This window comes from Squalius cephalus (genome assembly GCF_949319135.1).
Source record: "Squalius cephalus genome assembly, chromosome: 20".
In the NCBI taxonomy this organism is placed as follows: domain Eukaryota; kingdom Metazoa; phylum Chordata; class Actinopteri; order Cypriniformes; family Leuciscidae; genus Squalius; species Squalius cephalus.
Genome location: NC_137141.1, coordinates 7473854 through 7499358, shown reverse-complemented (window position 1 = coordinate 7499358; position 25505 = coordinate 7473854). Strand labels below are relative to the sequence as shown.

Genomic DNA, 25505 nt, shown 5'->3' with positions numbered 1-25505 from the left:
TTAAGATGATTAAGGATAAAATCCCGCCTCTTCCGTGTGGTACCCCTGCTGTTTTTGAGCCTGTCTCCAGCATGTGGTCCTCATTTAGGACTGTGACGTCTGCTGATATTTCGGATCTGGTGACCAAGATGAAGCCATCTTCTTGTTCATCTGATGTCCTTCCTTATAGGCTCTTCCAAAAAGTGTTTGAGGTAATTGGCCCTTGTGTTACCAAAATGGTTAACCTCTCTTTGTCTACTGGTGTGTTTCCCAATGCTTTCAAGCATGCCATAGTGGAGCCCTTATTAAAAAAAGCAGGTTTAGACCCGACGGATTTTAATAGTTTTAGGCCTATTTCTAAGCTCCCGTTCCTGTCCAAGATCCTTGAGAAGGTGGTCTGTGAACAGTTGACATTTTTCCTGGACAAAAGTAACATCCATGAGTCATTTCAGTCCGGTTTCCGTAAACAACACTCTACTGAAACGGCCTTATTGAAAGTGTCAAATGACATTATGATGTCTGCTGATTCTGGAAAACACACTGTTCTAGTTCTTTTGGATCTGTCCTCAGCTTTTGACACCGTTGACCATCAGGTTTTGCTGAGAAGACTGAGGGATCAAGTTGGACTGTCAGGGTCAGTTCTACAGTGGTTCTCCTCATATTTATCCTGGGCGTAGCTTCCGTGTTACAGCTAACCAAATAAGGTCTGAGTCTGCGGATTTGGTTTGTGGAGTGCCTCAAGGTTCCGTTTTGGGTCCTGTTTTATTTTTGTTGTATTTGATCCCTTTGGGAAAGATCATACAAAGGTTCAGTGATGTTTCTTTCCACCTATTCGCTGATGATATCCAACTTTACTGCTCCTTTAAGCCGTCTGAGATCTGGAAGCTAAACTCCTTGCTCCTATGTCTCGTCGAAATTAAAAAAAGTGATAACTCTCTGCAGCTCAATGCAGACAAAACAGAAACACTGGTTATTGCCCCTGATGTTTCAATTCCAGGGATTAAACAGTACTTGGGTGACAGGCCAGTCTGCGAAGCCAAGTCTTAGAAACTTGGGAGTTATCTTGGACAAAGACATGTCATTAATGCAGCACTGTAAGCAGCTGACGAGGAACTGCTTCTTTCAATTAAGGAAAATATCTTAACTTAGAGAAATATGGTCTCACGAAATGATTTGGAGCTTATCATTCATGCTTTTGTGTCTTCACGTTTAGACTATTGTAATAGTTTATTTTCATGTCTAAACAAGAAGGAGCTCTCTCGACTGCAATTAGTGCAAAACTCTGCAGCCAGAATTCTGACCCGTACTAATAAGAGGACTCACATATCCCCTATTCTAAAAGAACTGCATTGGCTGCCAGTATGCTACAGGATCAAGTTTAAAATTCTAGTTCTGGTTTTCAGAGCCTTGCATGGTCAGGCTCCATCTTACATCAGTGATCTGATCCAGCCCTACACCCCTGTGCGGGCTCTGAGGTCTGTGGATCAGAATCTGCTGAAGGTTCCACGCACTCGTTTTTATACTAGAGGTGACCGATCCTTTCAGGCTGTTGCTTCTAGGCTTTGGAATGATCTTCCGCCCTCTTTGCGCTCTATTGACTCTGTTGATACCTTCAAGTGCAAACTAAAGACTCATCTATTTGTTCAGGCTTTTAATGAGCTACTTTTGGGTTGATATGATCTTGTACTGTCTTGGCCTTTTTATATTATGTGTATTCTGATGTGAATTTCTTTTGTGAAGCACTTTGTGGCTTTCTGTCTGTGAAAGGTGCTATAGAAATAAAGCTTACATACTTACTTTCTTTCGAGCCACTGCATCTGAAGTCGCTGGCCGCGCCGCCTTCAGTCGCCGTTCCTGCTGCGCTATCCGCCGTTATATCCTTTTCTCTTCACTGTGTTTTGTATGTGTGTGTGTGTTCGCCGCCGCAACACACACTCTCATTGCAATAAAAGAGCCGGGTGTCTTTTTAAAGATGCCCCTTCCCTGTGGCTCGTGTCGAGCCCCACTCAGCGATGGGGACCTCCATGTGATCTGCGTTTCCTGCCTGCAGATCTCGCGCTCGCTGACGGCGGCTGCCCTCACTGCGAGCTTATGCCTATGGTGACTCTGAGGACTCGCCTGGCATCTTTCTCCGAGACTGCACCCCCGCCCGCCGCGGTACCGCGCCGTAAAAAGCGTCGTGCTCAGCGGGTCCCGGAACCTCCCCCAACCCGCAAAATCTCGCCGGTTCGCCCGCCTGCTTCACCTGCTTCGCTAGAGTCTCTTCCTGATGGACAGCGGCCGCTGTCTGCCGCCGCTTCCGTCGTGGATATCGACGAAGAAGCCGCGTCTGTGGGGGATGATTCCTGCTCTATCCTGGCGTCGGGCAGTGAGGATTGGGCGAGCTCTGCGGATCTCGCGCCCTCTGCTCACGAGCCGTCGGGGAAAAGAGCCAGCATCGAAGCAGAACTGATGCGTCTACTCGCACAGGCCGCGTTGAGCCTCGGCTTAGAGTGGTCAGCGCCTGAGCAGCCTGCGCACAACCGGCTGGATGGATTTTTCCTTCAAGGGGACCGCGCTTCGCCGACTTCTAGACCTGCGCCTTTTATTCCTGAGCTTCACGAAGAAGTCGCTAAGTCATGGAACGCCCCCCTCTCAGCCAGAATGCGTTCCTCTGTCTCGCTGGCATTCTCCGCGGTTGAAGGATACCATTCTCTTCCGCCGGTGGAAGAAGCCATAGCGGCTCATCTTTGCCCGCCCTCCGCTAAGTTGGTGCTGCCTTCATCGGCGTTGCATACAATGGCCACTCTGCAAATCTTCCAGGCCGATCTCCTCCGAAAGCTGGATGAGGATGGACCGGAAGCGATTTGCGTGCCGGACTTAAGGAGCGCCACGGACCTCGCTCTCCGTGCCACTAAGTCTGCTGCACAGGCCATAGGACGGAGCATGGCCTCTCTCACCGTAGCTGAGAGACATTTGTGGTTGACGCTCTCGGAGATGTCCGAATCAGAGCGCTCTGCGTTCCTCGACGCTCCCCTCTCTTCTGACGGCCTCTTCGGCTCTTCCGTCAATTACTTCGTGGAAAGATTCGCTGAAGTGCAGAAAGCGTCACAGGCCATGAAGCACTTCCTACCGAAGCGCTCCAGCTCCACAGCAGGCCGTGCGAAACAACCGTCTGCTCGGAGCTCACAGCCACAGCCTCCGCCCACCGCCGCCACTTCGCAGCGCCAACAGGCCCGGGACTCGAGACCGTGCTCTCGCTCTGCTAACCGCCAGCCCCCTCCGCGTGGGCCACCCCCCCACGACCCAGTGCCCACAAACACTACATTCTGCATGTCTCACGGTTTCTGTAAAAACGAAACCAGCACACATTCAATCTGCCCAGGCAGACGGTGTATTCAGTGCAGTAAATATGCCCGCTGTCCTGCGCCCACATTCACTCACAGACATGACAAGCCCCACGGGGCTCGCCCCACCCTCCCCCTCTCGGCTGACCGCCGCAGAGGAGTCGACCGCGGGCAGACTGCCCACTGTGATCAGCGCACCCCCCGCCTCGAATGTCGCAAGCACAGCGTTCATGTTACAGCACACCGAAGCTCTTCGGTCGCTACGCGACCAGAGCTCACATTTCATTCAACCCCTAGCCATTCGTGCAGATGCATGGGCAGTGCTTCCCGGGGTTTCAGAGTGGGTGCTAAACATTGCAAAGAGAGGCTATTCGCTATAGTTTAGGCGACGCCCCCGCCGCTGTGCGGCGTGCGTCGAAACTATGGTAAAGAAAGAAGTAGCACACCTACTTCGAGCCGAAATAACGAAACTGTTGAGCAAAGGGGCCGTAGAGCCTTTATCTCAAGCTCAGAGCGAAGGGGGGCTGTACAACAGATATTTTCTGGTACTGAAAAATACTACATACTAGATCTAAGACAGCTGAACAAAGCGCTTGCAAAACGCCAGTTCAGAATGCTCACAACCAGAAAAATCCTCACGCAGATTCGCCGAGGGGACTGGTTTATGTCAATAGATCTGAAGGACGCGTATTTCCAAATACAAATTGCGTCACGTCACAGGCGATTTTTGAGATTCGCCTTCGAGGGCCAGGCATATCAGTACACAGTCCTGCCGTTCGGCTTGTCCCTGGCACCCCGTACATTTACGATGTGCATGGACACGGTGATCGCACCCCTGAAACTCCGGGGCATGCGAGTGTTGAACTACTTTTGACGATTGGCTGATTCTAACTCAATCACACTCAGAGCTCATAGAGCACAGGACCATTTTACTCGAACACCTGGAGAATCTGGGTCTAAGAGTCAATTGGGCGAAGAGTTCACTGTCTCCCAGTCAGAAAATATATTTTTTGGGCACAGAGCTGGACTCGCTGTCTATGACAGCCCAGCTATCGCCACAGCGCGCACTGAATATTCAGCACATGACGGAATCCTTCCGCTGCGGCGCTATTGTCCCGCTCAGAAAATTTCAGAGAATGCTGGGTCTCATGGCCTCAGCATCGTCAGTACTTCAGCTGGGTCTGCTTCGCATGCGCCCACTGCAGTTCTGGCTGAAAGCGTGAGTACCGCGCCGAGCGTGGACCTCCGGTCTGCTTCGTCTCAAGGTCGATCAGAAATGCATCTCGGCTCTGAATCCTTGGAAAGCAACCGACTGGTACCAATCAGGTGTAAGCCTGGGGACTTCCTCGAGTGTGAAGGTGGTGTCTACGGACACCTCCACCTCGGGATGGGGAGCGCTGCTCGAGGGCAGACCGTTCTTCGGCCAGTGGTCAGAACGGGAGAAGCTTCTGCATATAAACTGCCTGGAAATGCTGGCGGTAGACAACGCGCTGACGCGTTTTTGTCCCCAGATAAGAGGACACCGCGTCTTGGTCCGTTCGGACAACATGTCAGTGGTGGCTTATATAAATCGCCAGGGAGGTATCAGATCCCGAAACCTTTACAGGTTGACGGAACGCCTCCTGGTATGGGCTCAGCACAACCTGCGCTCGCTGAGAGCGGCGCACGTGCCAGGCCTTCTAAATATAGGACCAGACAGACTGTCCAGGAACAATGTTCTGACAAGAGAATGGTCTCTACACCCACAGACAGTCCAACTGCTGTGTAAAAAGTTCAGCAGAGCAAAGGTAGACCTGTTTGCGTCTCAAGAAAACGTTCACTGTCCGGAGTTTTTTTCCAAGAGCAGGGATGCGCTGGCCCATGTCTGGCCCGCTGCCCGCTCTATGCTTTTCCCCCCGTCTCGCTCCTGCCTCAGGTATTAGAGCGAATCAGGGAAAATGGATGCTCAGTGCTACTCGTGGCTCCGCTCTGGAAGAACCAGGCCTGGTTCCCAGTTCTGATGCAGCTGACAAGCACTGCCCAATGGCCAATACCAGTGAGGAGGGACCTCCTCTCTCAGGCCAAGGGCTCGATTTGGCATCCTCGCCCAGAGCTATGGTCCCTACATGTGTGGGCTATCAACGGGTACCCGCTAACCTCCCAGAGAGAGTGTTAAACACGATCACGCAGGCTAGGGCCCCGTCTACCAGACGGCTCTATTCCTCAAAATGGTCGGTGTTCTCTAGCTGGTGCACAGCTCGTGGCATATCACCCCCAGACTGTGGGGTGACGGAGGTTCTCTCCTTACTACAAGAGCTGCTGGATAAGGGTAGGACCCCATCCACGCTCAAGGTTTACGTGGCGGCCATAGCAGCGTTTACTAAACCGGCGCTCGGCCAGTCACTTGGAAGGAACGATTTAGTCATCCACTTCCTTAGGGGAGCTAAGAGGCTGAATCCTCCTAGACCTCCTTCAGTCCCTGTGTGGGACCTTTCTACGGTGTTGGAAGCTATGAAAGGTGCCCCATTCGAGCCTATCCAAACGATAGATGTTAAACACTTGTCTTTCAAGACAGTGTTTCTTCTGGCTCTCGCTTCAGTGAAGCGCATAGGGGATTTACAAGCGCTCTCAGTGATCGCGATGTGTATGGAATTTGGGCCAAATGACTCGAAAGTCATACTCAAACCAAGGCACGGGTACGTTCCAAAATCCCTCAACACACCGTTTAGGGCACAGGTCATTTCCCTGTCAGCCCTGCCGGTCTCTAATGAGGAGAAGGACGCAAGCTTCCTTTGCCCGGTCAGGGCATTAAGGGCTTATGTGTCTCGCTCGACTGTCTTCAGACAGACGGAGCAGCTCTTTGTTTCGTTCAGCAGGCGTTCTAAGAGACTAGCCGCATCGAAACAAAGTCTATCCAGATGAATAGTTGATGCTATTGCGTAGTGCTGGGCGGTGTACCAGTTCATACCGAATACCGGTGTTTATTTTTGTTATGATATTAATTTTTTAAATACCACAGTACCGGTGTATGTCGCTTTAATAACGATCGGAGTGCAGCGCGGCGCGACACTGTTTGAGAGGGTCCTTTTCAAGCGGCAACCTCCCCGTCTCTCTCTTGAAACCAACACGGAAGTGAGTTAAACTGCAATTCATTGACTGGCCGCTTGAGGCTGGCTACACAAGTGAGTCAAATCTGTATCTCCCCCATGTTAAAATTACCAACTTTACAGCAGAAAAAAACATGTTTACAGCCTGGTTCTCTATGTGGCTTTGGTCTATACGGCTAATTTTGCCATTCATAACAACTGTGAGGGGGGTGAATTTTTTTTTTAACTCATCCGTTTAGTTGATTAATATTTAAAGTTCTGCATAATTAAGGGTGTGGCCACTTGAGTGACAGGTGGATTGCCGCTGATGTCAATGCTAGCCGTTTGTCTGCTGTTACTAGCCGTCACTTCACCTCAGCAAATGTTAGCTGCTGAACTTGCCATCTCTGCAGTGTTTTGTGCTTTTTTTCGGGATTATTTCATACAATTGAATACACCCATTACTTCGCCCACGGCTTAGGATTCCGTCGTTGTCGTCGATTATCGTTCGAGAGAACAACCAGCGCTGTATTTCAGTTGTTTTCCTCTGTGAACATGCACTAATGGATGTCTGACAATTTCGTTGCTTTTTGAAGTTTTCAGTCAATAAAGGCTTGTTCGTTCTGCTCTCACGAGTCACGGAACAGATAGATTATAATATGCTTATGTACCGTCAGGTTAAATCCTGCAGGTGTCGGCGCTTTCTCAGTCATGCAATAAATGCACATCCTTGAATGAGCGTGGATTTTTTTGCGCATTTACTTGAACTTCGCAATATATCTATGGTTTAACCCATTTGAGAGGCGGCCAAAATCAGAATTTAAAATGGACTGAATAGCTGCTAAGCTCTCTACGAACTTGACGAGTGATGCCGCGCTGACGGACCATAGACTATAAAAAAAGAGTGACTGACATGTAACGTTATGCACATAAATCACTGTCACACACACTCTCTCAGAGTAATATTAAGTTACTGCATAATACATTTTCAACTAGCAGAATAGTACAGAATCACGATACACAGTCTCACTTGTAGCCATGTCTTTTAAACTATAATTGATTGCTGTCAAATTATATTACAGTGTTTCCCATACATTGGTTCACAATATCAACACAGCCTTTTGGAAAATCTACTTGTGGTTGGCATTGACATCGTTGAATAAACATGAGCACTGCACGTTTCAAAATCAAAACGTGGCGCAGGTGTTTTTATATGAATGTATCTGAAGCGAACTGACGGTCTTTAGAAAAGTTTCTTTGTTATTACGATTGAATCTTTCTTTATCTTTCCTGATAAAGCAGCGTTTATGAGCATTGCTGCTTTGTGTACAGCCGTTACCGGGGAAACCGCTATTTCTGCCACTCCTAAAGCGCCTCCTGCTGGCACCTCTTTGTAAACAGCCTTGCAAACCTGTATTAATACTAGTGTGGATTTTTTTCTACAATATTCACTCATGACAGTAAAATCAGTATTTCCTCTCTCACTCAGTGAAAAATGTGTTTTACACCCAGTCATTCTTGGAAAATAAAAAAACGTCATATACCGTGAAACTGGTGTAATTTAGAAAAATACCATGATGTGGATTTTTGGTCATACCGCCCAGCACTACTATAGCGCTGGCTTACACTTCTAAGGGCCTGCAGTGCCCGTTAGGTGTCAGAGCGCACTCCACAAGAGGCATGGCCTCATCGTGGGCCTGGTCCAGTGGGATTGCAAGATATATGTATGGCGGCAGGCTGGGCCTGTCTACATTTATAAAGTTTTATAACCTAGAGGTTCCCGCCTTACAGGCTAAGCTGCTGTCGGTCTAATAATAAACTGCTGAGCGCTGCTCGCTGATCGACTGAATAACTCTATGGGCAGTGTGTAAGACCCACAATATTCATCAGTTCAGGCCGAGTTTTTTCGCCCTGTCTGTATGGAATACTATTATTGTGATTTGCGCCTTATAGGACGCTACTAAATCGGGAAAAAATGCTGTTCTAGCCCCCTTTTTTTTTCCCGGACTCTCTGTGAGTTCCCTGGTGATCGTGCACTATATGAGCCCCGGGCACCTGCCCTTGGGACTTTGGTGTTGGATCTCAGCACGCACAGCGTTTTACATTGGGTTCCCCTGGCGTAAGATACTTACGCAGTACGAGATACCTCTCGTAAGAGAATGTACTTGGTTACTAACGTAACCTCGGTTCTCTCTAGAAGAGGGAACGAGTAGGCCTACTGCGTATCTTAGCCGTGCATGCAACACGCTCTGGTTCGCTTCGGCGATGAAAAACCAGATTCTATCAGCCTTCGAGCTGTATTTATAGGCCTCTGTTTCGGCGGGACCTGATGCAGTGGGCCCTCAATGGATCTGACGTCATGAGTGGCCTCGCTCGATGGGCTGCTGCAGTTGCCACAGGTCAGCCAATAGGCACGCGAGCCGTCTTGCCTATGTCTACATGCTGCCGCAACGCGTTTTACATTATTACAAAATTAAGGATAATTTTTGGCTTCAATATCTCACGGAAAAGGGATTTTCCCCTAGCGTAAGATACTTACGCAGTACTCGTTCCCTCTTCTAGAGAGAACCGAGGTTACGTTAGTAACCGAGTACGGTTTCTCTCTTTCTTAATTTTCTTTGGTTTTTTTTTTTACCTAAATTATAACTATTGGATTATAATAACTCACCAATTATAATCCTCTCCTCTGTCAAATTTGCCATCGATAATTCCATGCTGTTTTGCTTGGGTTTAATGATAATACAAGAGTCCTAAACCACATATAGCAATAAAAGCATGACAGACTCGAGCAAGCATGACAGACTCAAAAAAGACTTAGACATGCAATTTCGAGAACACTATAGGGAATGAGCACGTTCTTTTCACCTGTTTGGACACTTCACACACGTTTGCACTGCCTGTTTGGTTTACCTGTTTACACGTTTATAACGTGCGTTTTGTCCTACTCAAAACACACGTTTTCGACGCCCATTTTTGTTACGATAAACGAGCGTCAAAAACGTGCGTTTTCGGTGACCCCAATATAAACGTGGAGAACGTGCGTTTTAAATAGCAGATCACACGTCGAGGACGCGCATTTTGATGCAAAAATCGCGCGTTTCTGACCATAAAGCGCGCGTTTGGCTGTCGAAACGCACGCTTTGACGTGTCAGTGTGCAATCAGACGCCTGACCAGGCGTTTATGAATACTTTGGCTTGCCATAATGCTCACGCCACGCAGCCTTATTGTTCATGATCACTCTTCTCCGTCTCTGTGACTGTGCATTGATGTGCATAAATTATTATAATTCAAATGAACTAGGCTATTATACGGAGCCCCTGAGGGGACCTTTGCAAAAAAAAAAAAAAAAAAAAACGGACTTACGCGTGCGCACGAGAAACTATCGCGTGCTCACGCGTTACAATTTCCGGTTTGCGTTATAGCGTCATTAATAAAAATGTGGAAATATGGATGATGTAGGCTATGGATGTATCATTTATGTACACTCACCTAAAGGATTATTAGGAACACCTGTTCAATTTCTCATTAATGCAATTATCTAATCAACCAATCACATGGCAGTTGCTTCAATGCATTTAGGGGTGTGGTCCTGGTCAAGACAATCTCCTGAACTCCAAACTGAATGTCAGAATGGGAAAGAAAGGTGATTTAAGCAATTTTGAGCGTGGCATGGTTGTTGGTGCCAGACGGGCCGGTCTGAGTATTTCACAATCTGCTCAGTCATTATTAAATTAAAACGCAGTCAACCAAACAGATAAAAAGTTATTCTGCTTGAATTGGTATGTTGTTGTACAATTAAGGCTGTGCCGACAGTCGCCACCAAGGCTACTTGCTGTTATTCCAAACCCTTGCCCTTTACTTGCTGTTATTCCAAACCCATTTCCCTTGCTGTGAAGATGCTGCCTATACGTGTATATTAGGACTTGACTGAAGTAGCCTACGTTCTTTACATTTATACAGTTAGCATCCAAATGTTTAATTGAAAATATGGAAACTTTGGACCGAACGAAAGATGCGCGAACCCAACTTTGCGGTATAGTTTCAGTTTCGATTCAAATAAATTCGTTTAGGCTTGGCGTTTAAAATAGGCTAAAGGTTGTTTGTAATAAAGGGCACAATGGGCTATTTTTATAGGCTACTATGTATTTTTTTATTATAAGTGGTTACTTATTTTTCATTTCTTGTTGTTTTCTGATACCATTCATTTAAGGATTTGGCTAGCCAGTAAGGGGAAGTAAAATACGCATAGCCTATATGTTATTAATAGTGTTTATAATGTTAATGTTGTATTTTATTTACAGGTCTTTTACACTATTTCTGAATAGACTAGCCTAATAATATAATGCGTGTTTCCCTCTCAACATGACTGAGTGCGCCACACACAAGCGTGCATCCTTGAGATATAAATTATAGGCTAATACATTTTAATAAAAAAGGCCTACATCATAAAACTCAGAAGTATTTTATGTATTTAGAAGTATGTATTTTAATATCTCTGATGTTCTCTGTTCTCTGGTTGTTAGATAGTCAGCCTGAATGACAGTTCATGCATGAATGTTAGGCCTATTATACAGTCAATTATTACCTTTTTGTATTAGTGTTTAAAATATTTAATTTACAACGAATTATATTGATTTATATCTTAATTTATTATTATTATTATTATTTTAAACTTACTGGACGAGGGCGACCATGGTAGGCCAACAGTTGTCATTTACCCTGTATTTACAGTAATTTACAGTATCTATACAAAAGAAAGCCCTGTCTAGGCTCTTCGGTACGGGTCGTGTCGAACCATTCGTTAGTCTGGTTGTTTGATGAGAAAAAGATGAAATGTAGTTGCAATAAACGCGTTAAGAATCCGTACAACTGCAGCAGAGGATGACTATTTTATTCTGCAGTGCGGGACTGAGGAAGAGCTGATGACGGAACAGTTTGATCAAGATAAAAAATGTTTCCTTCATCTCAGTAGCAGAAGATTATTACTTGTTTAATTTTTTTATCAATACACATACAAATACAACGTTTATTAAAAGTCTATTCAAAGTTAATAAAATTATTTGAATTGTGACTAAAATATGTCTCTAAGTCTTATCTTTAGTAGCACCTTGTTTGGAATTTTTGTTAAAATAGACACTTCAAAACATGTTTTAAACAACAAACAACAAATTTTAGCCTTTGAGTAAATGTGCTGATTTTAATGTATTTTATAATGTTTATAATGTTTACAAAACATGTCAGAAAAGTTGTGATCGGGGTAGTGGGCCTTATATATATATATATATATATATATATATATATATATATATATATATATATATATATATATGAATTCAGATTCAAAAGCCTCTAAGTGCCATCTGAAATTTTCTTCTAGAATGATCATTTTTATCATGCTCGTTTATTTAGGTTCAGTAATTTCACTTAAATAACAATGAAAATTACCTATTAATTGTCATTGAAGTGAAATTACTGAACTTAAATATACGAGCTTGATAAAAATGACCATTCTAGAAGAAATTTTCAGATGGCACTTAGAGGATTTTGCATCTGAACTCTTCATACATATATATATATATATATATATATATATATATATATATATATATATATATATATATATATATATATATATATAGCTAGCCTATATACAGGCCCACATGTTTAATTTAAGTAGTCATTAAAGTGATTTTTCCTTAAGGAATATTTCCTATGCAAACTGGTGTAAATTAATTTAGCGATAAGTTAAAAAAAGTATAGATAAAAAGTACAGATATTGCCCAATCAATCAAAACTCGAAAATAAAACGGGTAAACGAGCTGATTATTCAGTTGATGCTGAATAAATACAATAGCGTCTTCAATACTTAGGCTACTCTTTTCGGCGAAACAGACTTCTAGACCTCAAAATGCGTTTTAAATGTCACTTAGTGATTATATATCTGTGTCGAAATGCAAGAACTGAAACAATGTCTTTATATTGAAGTCCTAATTTAAAATAGATTTCGATTAATTCATGCGCATCCACATCCATGCTCTTGTTTTCTTAGTAAAATGGCAGTGACGCAAATTGAATGCAAACCGGAAATTGTAACGCGTGAGCACGAGAAAGTTTCTCGTGAGCACGCGGAAGTCCGTATTATTATTTTTTTGCAAAGGTCCCCTCAAGGGCTCCGTACTATTAGTTATGAACAACAGCCAAATTAATTATACTAGTATTTAATAAACTTAATCCCCCACAAAACCATGATCAGCCTCGACCAAGAAAAGCTTTATTTATTTATTTATTTATTGTTTTCTTTTTTTTTTAAAGAAATTCCTGTTGATCACATAAACTCTTTGTCTATGGTGACTGACAGTACCCATCAACCTTCATCATGTTTTACTTCTGTGATTTGTTCTCAAATAAATGTCCTGTTTGTTAAAACTGAGAGCAAATAAAAAGGATGTGTTGTTAATGATCTCATGAGGATGTGATTTATATATATATTTTTTATGTCTCACTTCTCAGCAGGAGCTCTGATATTTGGCTGTACCATTGCCCTGTGCTTTCTGATAAGGGACCTCATGTTTTACGTGATTGGTGAGTCAATTGCCTGACGCCATTACTTTAAAGCTTAATTATGTAGTTCCAAAATGTGTGTTAATGGCTTAGTTCATGCAAAAAATATCTATTTATGTCATTAATTACTCATGTCGCTCCAAACCCGTAAGACCTTCGTTCATCTTCAGAACACAAAGTAATATATTTTTTATGAAATCTGAGAGCTTTCTGACCCCAGTCAGTCTATGGAAAGCTCTCGAATTTCATCAAACATATCTTCATTTGTGTTCCGAAGAAGAACGAAGGTCTTACAGGTTTGGAACGACATGAGGGTGAGTAATTAATGACAGAAATTTCGTTTTTGTGTGAACTAACCCGTTAACACAAATATTTGTGTTTGTAAATGAATTGCTTGATAAATATGCATAAAAAATTATCAGTAAGTCATGGCAACTTAAGCTTTTACATTAAATCAAGCAATTTCAACAATTTGTATAAGTTACATGATTTTCACCTTGATTTTCTAAGTTAGTGTAATATAATTTAAGTTGAAATGACTTGTACAACCAAGTAGATTCTACTTAAAAATGTAAAACAGCAACTGAATTTACAGTGTACTGTAATCACAGTAATCACAAACAATTAAATGTTTTATTGTTATAAAAAAAAAAAGTGTTATCTTTTACTGTACTGTGCTAGTAGGAAATATAATTTTATGTTTTAAAATATTCTTTTTTCCTTCATTTGTAATGATCCAGTCAGATGTTTGCACAGCATTTTTGGTAAAGAATCTAATGTCCCTTAAAGTTTTACACAGTACTGTGTATGTGTGTGTGTATATATATATATATATATATATATATATATATACAGTCGTGCTCAGAATTAATCATACCCCTGGTAAATATGATCAAAAATGGCTGCCAAAAAGCTCTTTTTTTAGTTTCTTCTGACCACAGAACCCTGTGCCGTTTGAAGTTCCAGTCGTGTCTGGCAACTGAATATGCTGGAGTTTGTTTTTGGAGGAGCGAGGAGCATTTTTCTTGAAAACCTCCCGAACAACATGTGGGGATGTAGGGGTTGTTTGATTTTTTTTTAATAGGCTTTCTGACACCAAGACTCAACTAATCTCTGCAATTCTCCATCTGTGATTATTGAAGAGTCTTTGGCCACTCAAACTTTCATCCTCACCGTCCATTAAGACAATATAGACACACGTCCTCTTCCAGGCAGATTCGTAACATCTTTAGTTGATTATAACTTCTTAATTATTGCCCTGATGGTCAAAATGGGGATTTTCAATTCTTTAGCTATTTTCTTACAGCCACTCTCTATTTTGTGATGCTCAACACATTTGCTGCACATCAGAACTATATTCTTTGGTTTTACTCATTGTGATGGATGATTAAGGGAATTTGGCCTTTGTGTTTCCTCATATTTATATACTTCAGAGATTTTTTATTCATAAAAAATTCTAGGGGTATGAATAATTGTGGCTAACGTGTTTTGGAGAAAAACATTTATTTCATAATGTGATTTACCCCCCAATTTCAATTATTTTACTTCAATGAAAGGTTAGATTTTTGCCAATTTTTTAAATTAAAGATCAAAAGGATAAACGATGCAGATTTATTTTTTACAGCCATTTTTGATCATATTTACCAGGGGTATGATTAATTCTGAGCACGACTGTATATATGTATCTATGTTCTTTTTCTTTTTCTTTTATTAGTTTAGTTTACATTAACTGTTTTCTGGGTTCATTGCATTAATGGATCATTAAAGGGTCAATTCACCATTTATTCACTGTTATGTTTTTTCCAAACTTGTATAACTTTTTTTCATAAAACACAAAAGGAAAAATGTTGAACAATGTTTACATTGTTCATTCCTATCCAGCATACGCATGCAGGGACCAGGGGCTGTTGAGATATTGGTTTAAGGGGTTAATGATTTAATAATTTTCATTCATTAATGTTAATGATTGATGTTCAATCATAAAAGTTTGCAACCATTTAAATGGTTATTTGTTTAAAGTCAGTAATTTCCCCTGCTTATTAAAAGTTATGTTATTCTTCATTAAAGCTCAGATCAGCTGACAAACGATTCTTCACAATGGTTCTTCTGAAATTTGAATACAGATTTATGCTTTGTAAGGCATGTGCATACAACTTAATTTGCCATTTACACTTATTCACTGTGGATATGTTATTATGTAAACAGTATTATACTGTTTTTATTCATACAGTAACTAAATGATTCAACAGTGTTTTCGTTGACAGCATGTATTTCGAAGCATTAAAGATAATGACTTAAACATTGGTTAAATTAATAAGTAGCTCAACAGTATTAATAATGCTTAATTCAAATGCAGTCTGAAGTGCATGTTGGTCAACAAAAGACTTGAGGAAATAATATTCACTCTTCACAACTTATTCAGAGAAATTACGCTGACTGTACGTATGGATTTAAAGACATGAAGGTTTGTTTCCAAGCAGTTATACTGTCGCTCTGAGCAAAATTATGCATGGTATAAACCTTTTAAATATACTATAGTGCAATTTTAGTAATAGGGATTTTATGTTTTGTAATATTTAATGAATATTTTAATCAATTTCTGCTAACAATCCCAGATATATGTTTATGCTTATTTATTTCCTGCATGAATACATACATAAAGAAATCTATTTTGTGCTAGTTCAGTTACCTGTGTCGGAAGTGTGCAATAGACACACCCATCTTCTCTATATATAATTTATCCTGCCCGAAAAGACAATGTACATTTCAGATAACGTTTTAAGTATCAATTAATGTACATACATATATCTTAAAAACTATTCATGTGCGACTGATATGCTTCAAATCGGGTGATTATTGGTCAATGTTTTGGCTGTAAGTCAATGATGACCTCTGTCGGTAGGGAATCCTAAGATGGCCACTCGAAATTCCGGTGGCTTCACCGCCCGCTTGCAGTTTAGAACACAATGAGCAATACAGTTATTTATATAGATCAGTGGCTGTGCGGCTTAATCGCCATTTTGTCGCACTTTTGGAGCATCAGCATTGTGGTGGAATTATCAGGAAAATATGCAGTGTGGTGGAATTATTGGGAAAAGTCCCAGTGCTCCGGGTCAACAAATATAAGGGTCTAGCCTAGTGCATGTACGGAGCGTGTTCAGCTCTCGAGGGAGCTGATTTTATTCATTGTAACTCATTCGCCGTTAGAAGCTCTGCTCTAGCATTTGATAATATGTCGTGTCTAGTTCTGAGAGATTATATGCAGAAAGAGTTGAGGCAGGTGTTATAATAATAATCTGCTTCTTCCGCTGCCTCACATATAAGTGTGTATGAGCCTTGTTCTTCCTAGATTTTTACATTAAGGTGTCGAGGTAATGGAGGAATTTGCAATAGCGATATGCAAGGATACCCCAGTTGAAGAGCTGTTTAAGAGCTATCTCTTTCCTGGTGTTGCATACTCTGTGATGGCTCCCACCTTACCAACAGATCGAGCGTGTTCAGATCTTGAGGGGGCTGAATGCACTTGCTGTTGTGAGCCACTGTGAGGGAGCTCCCCTTCACGGTTTAGGCCCAGTGTCTGCTGAAGTAGCAAAATGGCAGCTGCTATCGTTGGCTCATAGGTGGGCAGAGTAGAGGCAGATATTATCAAAGCGTGCTCCTCTGAAGCTTTAATATAAAAGCAACCATTGCAACTATATATTTGCATCCCTTCGATGCATTCTCCCCCTGGAAGTAATGCTAATATCCAAGGTCGTAGTTAAAAATATTCTCCCTTTGATGGATACTCCCTAAGGGCTGTGCCAAGGCAAAAGAACAGCTGACATAGCTTAGCCATTTCCTTAGAGCTTTGTTCTTGGGCCCTCATAAGGCTAACGCCTAGCCTGCAAGGGAGACCCCAAAACATCCCTTGTAATAAGAGCAAGCATAGAAGCTTGGGAAGATATTTTGGAAGATAGTGGCATAGGGCAGGGGTATTCAATTTAAGTTCCAAGAGGTCCGGTCTCTAAATTTACTTCCCAGCGGAGGTCCGGACAATATTTTTTTGGAACAGTTATACATTTCCATCGGGGCAGCCGTAGTGCTTTGTAAAAGAAAAAATCCTAAACACACAAAATAGTCATCAAAGATGAGAATCTTGGGTCTAAGAATTTTTTACCCATATTTACCAATAAAAGTAAACATTTTCCCAACTGGAAATGAATATAAAAAGGTTAGATAAATTTTTTTATCAGGCTATTTTTATTTATTTTTTTACATTTAGACACCTATGTGGATGGCACATCGAAGGCCCGCTAGTGACGTTATGGACTGCAGTCAGCCAAGAAAATTGGCGTGCCTGTCACTCATTTATGGCGTTCTAATCCAAGACGCAGTGTCTCATTTCCTTTCTCAGGGAACCATGGTTACAGTTGTAACCTGAGATGATTTATTTGGAGACAATTCAAGACAAGTGTGTACTATTTCACATGAGCTTGATGATTAGTTAATTCTGAACATAGCCACATACCTAATTATGTGCAAACTTATGCAGTTAGGTTACTTTAAACTTTTATTTGTATGTTTTTGTTTTGTAATGCTCTGTTTGAAGGGTCTGCTGTGAGACTTCAGTGTAATCACTGCTGTGATTGGCTGACATGTTTGCATATGAAATAGCCAGCTTTACATTTGGAAATCTCTCAAATACTTTTACAAAATTTTTACTATTTAGCTATCGAGATTAACGAATCGTGAAAAGTATTGATTAAAGCATTATATTAAGATAAATTCCATCACATGAAAGGTTGCAGTGATGAGCATTGAGCAGATGACAGACTTGTTGATCGCTTGAATGAAGTGATCACATCTTCGATTTCTGCACTCTCACGAATTCTTTCACCAAATAACAATGCAAACACGATGTAAATAAGTAAGAGCTTCGTTGTGCAGTGTAACAGCATCATTGATTTCATAAAGAGTTTTGGCAAGTGTCCAGATAAACTCGCGCTGTGTGATTTGACAGCTTGGGGAATTGGAAAGGGAGCGCTCTTTAAACGCTTTCTGTATATAATTTAATCACAGTTTAAATAAGATTAATTTCATCCTACTAAGAGAAATGATGTGAAGTTGAACGTTTAGTCACTAGCTTGATTTACTGATGCATAAACAGTATTGAACGATTTTGAGAGAGAGATTATCTCTCTGAACTTGATTACGCATCAGAAATCACTGATCACAGATCAGGCATTAGAATGAACATGGTTACTTAGCCTACATGTTTGTGGCATTGCTGGCAGATCCATATCATAAAAGTCTGTTTGCAAAGCCTGCGTCGAAATTGCGACTGATTCACCAAATAATCCACAGTGAAATGCACTCGATACAGACAAATAATGCACTACTGAGACATTCACATTGTTGAAAAAAAAAAAAAGCCTTCCCTAGCATTAGGATCCTTTGGAAGGTTATGGTATTGATCCTGTGTCAATCTTTCCTTGTTCTCATGTCACTATACACTAACACTCCAGTGGGTCAAAGACGCGGTGATGTAGACGTAGGCATTGATATTCTTCTGCAAAGGCGGTCTTTCGCTGCCTTGTGACGTCACAAGTCTCCACTTTTGAGATCCTGTCGTTTTCTGGCCTTGGTTTCAATAAAAGCAGTTTTTGGAATAACAAAGAAGTTTTGAGTTTTAAAACTTACAGGCTGTTTTTATAGTATAACAAACTCTTACCTGTCAAAAGATCAAGGAAAATTTCAATTCTCAGTTCATGTCCCCTTTAATGTAACTTTGATTTTCAGTGGCATTAGCCCTATTCGGACTAGTTTTCTAAACTACATTTGAGTTACAATTTTTATTACTCGACGTCTGTGATTTCTTGTACCGAGTCGGACGGAACTAACATCTACGCGTTTATTACAGAGGTGGGATTGGACATGGGCATTACAGAAGGTCATGTGCTGTGCTTGCATGCATCACGTATGAAGTATATGTCTTAAGTTATTATTTATTGATTAACTTCATTAGTTTATAGAAGTGGCTGTTTGTAATAAACCCACAAGTGAGCAGCGAAATCTAGACAAGCATCTTACTCTTACCTGACACTAATATTAAAATGTGTAGTCTTCGCATTTTTTTTTCGTTTTGGCTCTATTTATTAATTTTATAATTCAATTTGTTTGTCAGAGGCCATTCCTTATTAAATTTAAAAGAAAGCCTGCTGAATATTGGCATGACATTAGCATTCGGACGGGATTAGATTTCCTAGAGGACCACTTAGTTTGTGGAAAAACAAACAGAGCAAAGGTAATTTGCTCAGGAATTTTTACAGAGGTTGTGTAATAAAAACACAGACGTGGCAGATTCTGACGGGATTCAAATCGCAAAAACTAGTCCTGTCCAAATAGGGCTATTGATTAGGTTATATGTTCCTTTACCAATTTTATACAATAACTTTCGGTTACATTATTACTGTTTTACTCACATTTATCAGTCAGTTATTTTTAATATGGTGTGTTTTGACAGCTGTTTTAAAGACAGCATTCTTTTTATGTTGTTTCATGCTGTTGGCTTTTGTGGAAAAATAGTTTACCATTTAAAATATTTAAATTTATACATTCTCAGTTTTTAAAGGCTCATTTACTCTCTTTAGGTGGAATAACTGTTTCCATCATCGCATTCGTCTTCACCATCAAGTTTCTGTGTGAGCTTGCTGCTCGTGTGGTCAGCTTCTTACAGAATGATGACCCTACCCGCCATGGGGACCGCAGTATCTACGACTATGTGCGGGGTAATTATTTGGACCCACGCTCATGCAAGGTCTCCTGGGACTGGAAAGAGCCACAGGAAGTTGGTCAAACCATGAGTTTCCGAGTGCAGGTAACAAATCATAAGCTTTTCACAAATGCACACGGTTTTTTTTTTTATCACACTTTAGATTAGGGTTCAATTCTTACTTTTAACTATGACTTTTGCCTTAATGAACTCCTATTTACTGCTTATTAATAGTTAGTAAGGTAGTTGTTAAGTTTAGGTTTTGGGTAGGATTAGGGATGTAGAATATGATCATGCAGAATAAGTCTCCGATCAGACAGAACGTGTTTTTCAGGTTTGAAAACGCAAGGCGCACAGCACTGCCTTTTTTTGTTGACTTTTTTTTATTTAGAAAAGAGCAGTGCGCTACGTTTTTTTTATGTTGCTATGCAACCACCGAAACAGCTGTCCTCAGTCTAATCAAGGATTATAGCGCGAGCACTCTCTGGTTTGCGGTTAAGTAAACTGTCATATTAGCGTTTTATTAACTTTATTTACTTTGTGTTAACATTGTGGTAGTTGTAGTTCGTGAAGTCATTCAGCTCCAGGTAACCCGCGACAGCCACCACAAGTTTCTCCTCCATCATTGCAGTCTCCATACGTTCAAAGCAACTGTAAACTTTTGTGACTTGACTCACTACAACAGAAGGCCCGCCTCTCCATTCATTCGATTGGAAGTGGGGGGAAAACACGATGACATCGAGTGCTTTTCTGCTCAGAGTTGATTTTTTTTGCCTACACCGTGTTATCCTCTTTTTAAAATTTGCACCCTGTTGACTTCAATGGGGCAAGTTTTAAACCTGCTTTTAGCCTCTTAACATCCTTGATGTGTCATTACAAGTGCCCAGCCATGTGAGTGATTCCTTCAGAGTGAACACGGGTGAATCTGACTGCAGTAGATGTGAAAGATATGAATAAAAATGATGTTATTTCAGCCAGCGCACATACCTGTATTTACATCCTGTTTTCGGTCGAAGTCCACAGTAGTCGATTGTCGAGTTCACGCGCATAGGTTTAGTTACCTATGATCATGCGCGTGAACTCGACAATCGACTACTGTGGACTTCGACCGAAAACAGGATGTAAATACAGGTATGTGCGCTGGCTGAAATATCAGGAACACAGAGCGCTCTGATTCGGACATCTCCGAGAGCGTCAACCACAAATGTCTCTCAGCTACGGTGAGAGAGGCCATGCTCCGTCCTATGGCCTGTGCAGCAGACTTAGTGGCACGGAGAGCGAGGTCCGTGGCGCTCCTTAAGTCCAGCACGCAAATCGCTTCCGGTCCATCCTCATCCAGCTTTCGGAGGAGATCGGCCTGGAAGATTTGCAGAGTGGCCATTGTATGCAACGCCGATGCAGCCTGTCCAGCAGCGGTGTAAGCGCAGCTGAGCATGGTTGACGTCGTGCGGCAAGCCATAGAAGGCAGCGCCAACTTAGCGGAGGGCGGGCAAAGATGAGCCGCTATGGCTTCTTCCACCGGCGGAAGAGAATGGTATCCTCTGTCTTTGGCACCGTCAACCGCGGAGAATGCCAGCGAGACAGAGGAACGCATTCTGGCTGAGAGGGGGGCGTTCCATGACTTAACGACTTCTTCGTGAAGCTCAGGAATAAAAGGCGCAGGTCTAGAAGTCGGCGAAGCGCGGTCCCCTTGAAGGAAAAATCCATCCAGCCGGTTGTGCGCAGGCTGCTCAGGCGTTGACCACTCTAGGCCGAGGCTCACCGCGGCCTGTGCGAGTAGATGCATCAGCTCTGCTTCGATGCTGGCTCTTTTCCCTGACGGCTCGCGAGCAGAGGGCGCGAGATCCGCAGAGCTCGCCCAATCCTCACTGTCCAACGCCAGGATAGAGCAGGAATCATCCCCCACAGACGCGGCTTCTTCGTCGATATCCATGACGGAAGCGGCGGCAGACGGCGGCCGCTGTCCATCAGGAAGAGACTCTAGCGAAGCAGGTGGGCGAACTGGCGAGCTTTTACGGGTTGGGGGAGGTTCCGGGACCCGCTGAGCACGGCGCTTTTTACGGCGCGGTACCGCAGCGGGCGGGGGTGCAGTCTCGGAGAAAGATGCCAGGCGAGTCCTGAGAGTCACCATAGGCATAAGCTCGCAGTGAGGGCAGCCGCCGTCAGCGAGCACGAGAGCTGCATGATCCTCACCCAGGCAGGAAACGCAGATCAAGTGGCGGTCCCCGTCGCTGAGTGGGGCTCGACACGAGCCACAGGAAAGGGGCATCTTGAAAAAGACGCCCGGCTCTTTTATGCAATGAGAGTGTGTGTCGCGGCGGCGAACACACACACACACAAAACACAGTGAAGAGAAAAGGATATAACGCCGGATAGCGCAGCAGGAACGGCGACTGAAGGCGGCGCGGCCAGCGACTTCAGATGCAGTGGCTCGTCCCGCTGAAAGGCTTTCTCAGACGGCGCGGCTTCTCTCTCTCCGGATCCAGCGATGCGTGAGCTTCGCTGAAGAGATGAAAAATCAGATTCTATCAGCCTTCGAGCTGTATTTATAGGCCTAAGCCACGCCTGTTTCGGCGGGACGTGACGCAGTGGGCACGAAGCGCCCTCATTGGGTCTGACGTCACGAGTGGCCTCGCTCGATAGGCTGCTGCAGTTGCCGCAGGTCAGCCAATAGGCACGCGAGCCGTCTTGCCTATGTCTACTCTACATGCTGCCGCAACGCGTTTTACATTATTACAAAATTAAGGATAATTTTTGGCTTCAATATCTCGCGGAAAAGGGATTTTCCCCTAGCGTAAGATACTTACGCAGTACGAGAGGCCTCTCGTAAGAGAACGCGTTCTGTGTGATCGGGGCCTAAGGCATTAAAATTTGCTTTACTAATAAAAAGCCAATATCCTAGTAATATGCACACTAATAAGCAACCAGGTAATAGTGAGAATTGAACCCTAAACTAAAGTGTTACCTATTTTATTTTTTATTTTTGTCAAATTTTTCAAATTTTGTACTGACTATACATTGGGTACTTCATGCAGCTCAATTGAAATAAATGCAGTATTGTGTATTAAATGTTTTGAAATCTTTCTCACAGCTCTTCTACAAAAATGGCCAGCCATTTCCTGCACATAGACCTGTGGGACTGAGGGTGAACATCACTCACATAGAGCTGGCTTTAGAAGTCCCTGTCACCCAGGAAGTCCTTCAAGAGCCTGAATCTAATGTAGTCAAAGTGGCCTTCACTGTGCGTAAAGCTGGACGCTACGAGGTAGCTGTAAAACTTGGAGGCTTGAATGTGGCCTACAGCCCTTACTACAAAATATTCCAACCAGGTAAAATGCAAGTACAGATTCCTAATGCTCACTTTTATACACGCCTAACAAGCTATCATCCTAGAAGTATGTATACACTGCAATGTCAGAATTTGCATACAATTCATATTACTCATAAATAATCCCTTATACAGTATATGCCTATTAGCAAGATTGATGCATGAGCTTCATCGCATTTTGAACAATATGAAGAATTTAGACAGAATAAAATCAGAATGTAATTACATATAAACAGCTCATGGTTTAATTATGAGCATTATGAAGAATGTGAACATTCACACAGTACAAATAATTTTTGATGTAAACATCTTTAAACATATTCAACCAGCACAGGAGATCATTTTGAACAATATAAAGATTTTAAACTTCAACACAGCACCAGAAAACGTTGAGCAATTTGAAGAATTTAAATATTCACACAGCACATTGTGATGTAACAGCATAATGTCTTTAAACACATTCAACCAATAAAAATTAACAGTTTATTGAATAATCTTAAAGCTTCTTATAGCACAGTATAGTATAGAATAGGGATCGACCGATATGGATTTTTTAGTGCCGATGCCGATACCGATTTTTTTTCATCAGCCTTAGCCGATGACCGATACGGGTTGCCGATTTTCTTGGGCCGATATTTGGAGCCGATACTGCTTTTGCTCACTCAGTTTACATCATAAAAATGACACGTATATAATATATAATGATAACAACTGTTACAAGTCTCAATTAAAAAAAGGAACATTTATTGAACTAAAAAAAAAAAAATTTGACAAATATTAAAAACGTGAGGTAGAACAGAAAAAAAGTTCAGTGCTGAAAATACTGAAAATAAATATTTAAGCATAATTCAAATTCTGACAATAAATTCTGAAAATAAATATTTAAGCATAATAAATAAAATATTGACTGGAACATGTTATTCTGTGTAGTTGTCTTATATATGTAATCGTGATCTCCATTTTAAACAAAACAAAAACGATTTTAAACCAAATAGATTCTAAGTTTATTATGAATTAGGGATCACCACACTAAAACGTGTGGAAAGCACGGCCGCGCCGCTTCTACAAGCGCTTGCGTCTGTTGTTGCTATGCAAACATGAACTGCGCTCTCCACGATGACGAGGAAGTAAGGATCAATTTATTTCTAGCCCTTTACGACTACATATATTTATGGAGATGAGAAATAAAAACCCGCCCTGTCCAGCTATGATCCGCTGTTCGGCCGAGCTTTCGATGTTGTCATGGAAAGGTCAGTTGTTTTTTGTCACATGACCTGCGTGCGCTTGCGGCATTCTGAAAAGTTTAGATGTTTTCATCTCACCACGGCACAGGAGCGCCTGGACAAACGAGCACGCTGCATCGCATGCGTGTTGCAACCGCGTCGCTTCTTTTATGAACACACGTCCAAACCTCAGCCAGGTGGTCGCTGAATAAAACTCCCACAAATATCACGGAATCACCGAACAACGTCGGCATTATTTAATCCTCTGACCAGTGTTCGTAACAGCTGCCGTATGCATATGGATAGCCTCAAACTTAGCTATTTGCAGCTCCCTAAATACAATGACAAGCAGTTTTATAGATGAGGCATTCGCGTTTTCCATTTGGACCCACAAACTTGCTTAGCTATAGTTGCACGCACATATAGAGCAACGTGTTTCCACTTTAAGTGTATTTCAGCTAAGTCAAACAGTTAAAAAGATGCTTTAAAATTTTAAAACTAACCGTTGTCTAGAAGAGGCTTCCAGCACTCTGCTAGTGTGGGAGGGGCAGTGCATGGGCTGCACGTGAACTGCAGCGTCTCCAGCAACACAGAGCTGCTGCCTGCAGACGCCTGTCTGTAATTAATGCCGGGAAAAAAACAATCGGCGAACGCAGCAGCCGCGTATCGGCCGATGCCGATACATGTCAAACCCGCAAATATCGGCCCGATTTATCGGCCGACCGATATATCGGTCGATCACTAGTATAGAAGTAAAATTACATCAAAGTGCAATATAATCGCCTTAAGCCAAGGAATCATAGGAAAAAATAATTTTGTTATTAGCATAAACATGGGTGCAAATTTGGACAGTTGGTTGTGCTAGAGTAATTGAGTTAGAGACTCCAAAATGGCTGTGGTTTATGTTCAGACAGTCCTCTATCTGTGTGCAAAACAAGGGAATGTCTCCCTACAGCATGGCTAGCCAAAATAGCAACCACATAAACTTTAAGACACTCCTGCAGGAACTCTAGCACTGAACCAACTGGGCAGTGAACTGGTTTCAAATGATGCTGTTCGCACTGCGTTCAAAGAGTTGCGATTTCAGTGCATACAGTTTCATCATCATCATCATCATCATCATCATCATCTAAATGTCAAACTGCTAATTCCTTTGACTGAGCTAATATCATCCAGTTATCGATGTAATTTAGAACATTAATGCCCTGAAGTCGCAGCAGAGCCAGAGTCGCATCCATGCACTTTGTGAAGGTGTAGATTGAAGAGAAGAA

General features: G+C 42.3%; 1 protein-coding gene across 5 annotated transcripts in view; it reads left to right on the top strand.

Moving 5' to 3' along the window:
• arel1 (apoptosis resistant E3 ubiquitin protein ligase 1) overlaps positions 1-25505 on the top strand; it is a 66618-nt gene that overhangs the window by 17500 nt on the left and 23613 nt on the right. For 4 of the 5 annotated variants that reach the window (XM_079852421.1, XM_079852424.1, XM_079852423.1 and 1 more), the window contains 3 exons: positions 12882-12953; positions 19562-19788; positions 22775-23012. In XM_079852421.1, the coding sequence (XP_079708547.1) occupies positions 12882-12953; positions 19562-19788; positions 22775-23012 (537 nt within the window). The remainder of the gene's footprint in view (positions 1-12881; positions 12954-19561; positions 19789-22774; positions 23013-25505) is intronic. The other variant, XM_079852425.1, reaches the window with a different exon arrangement.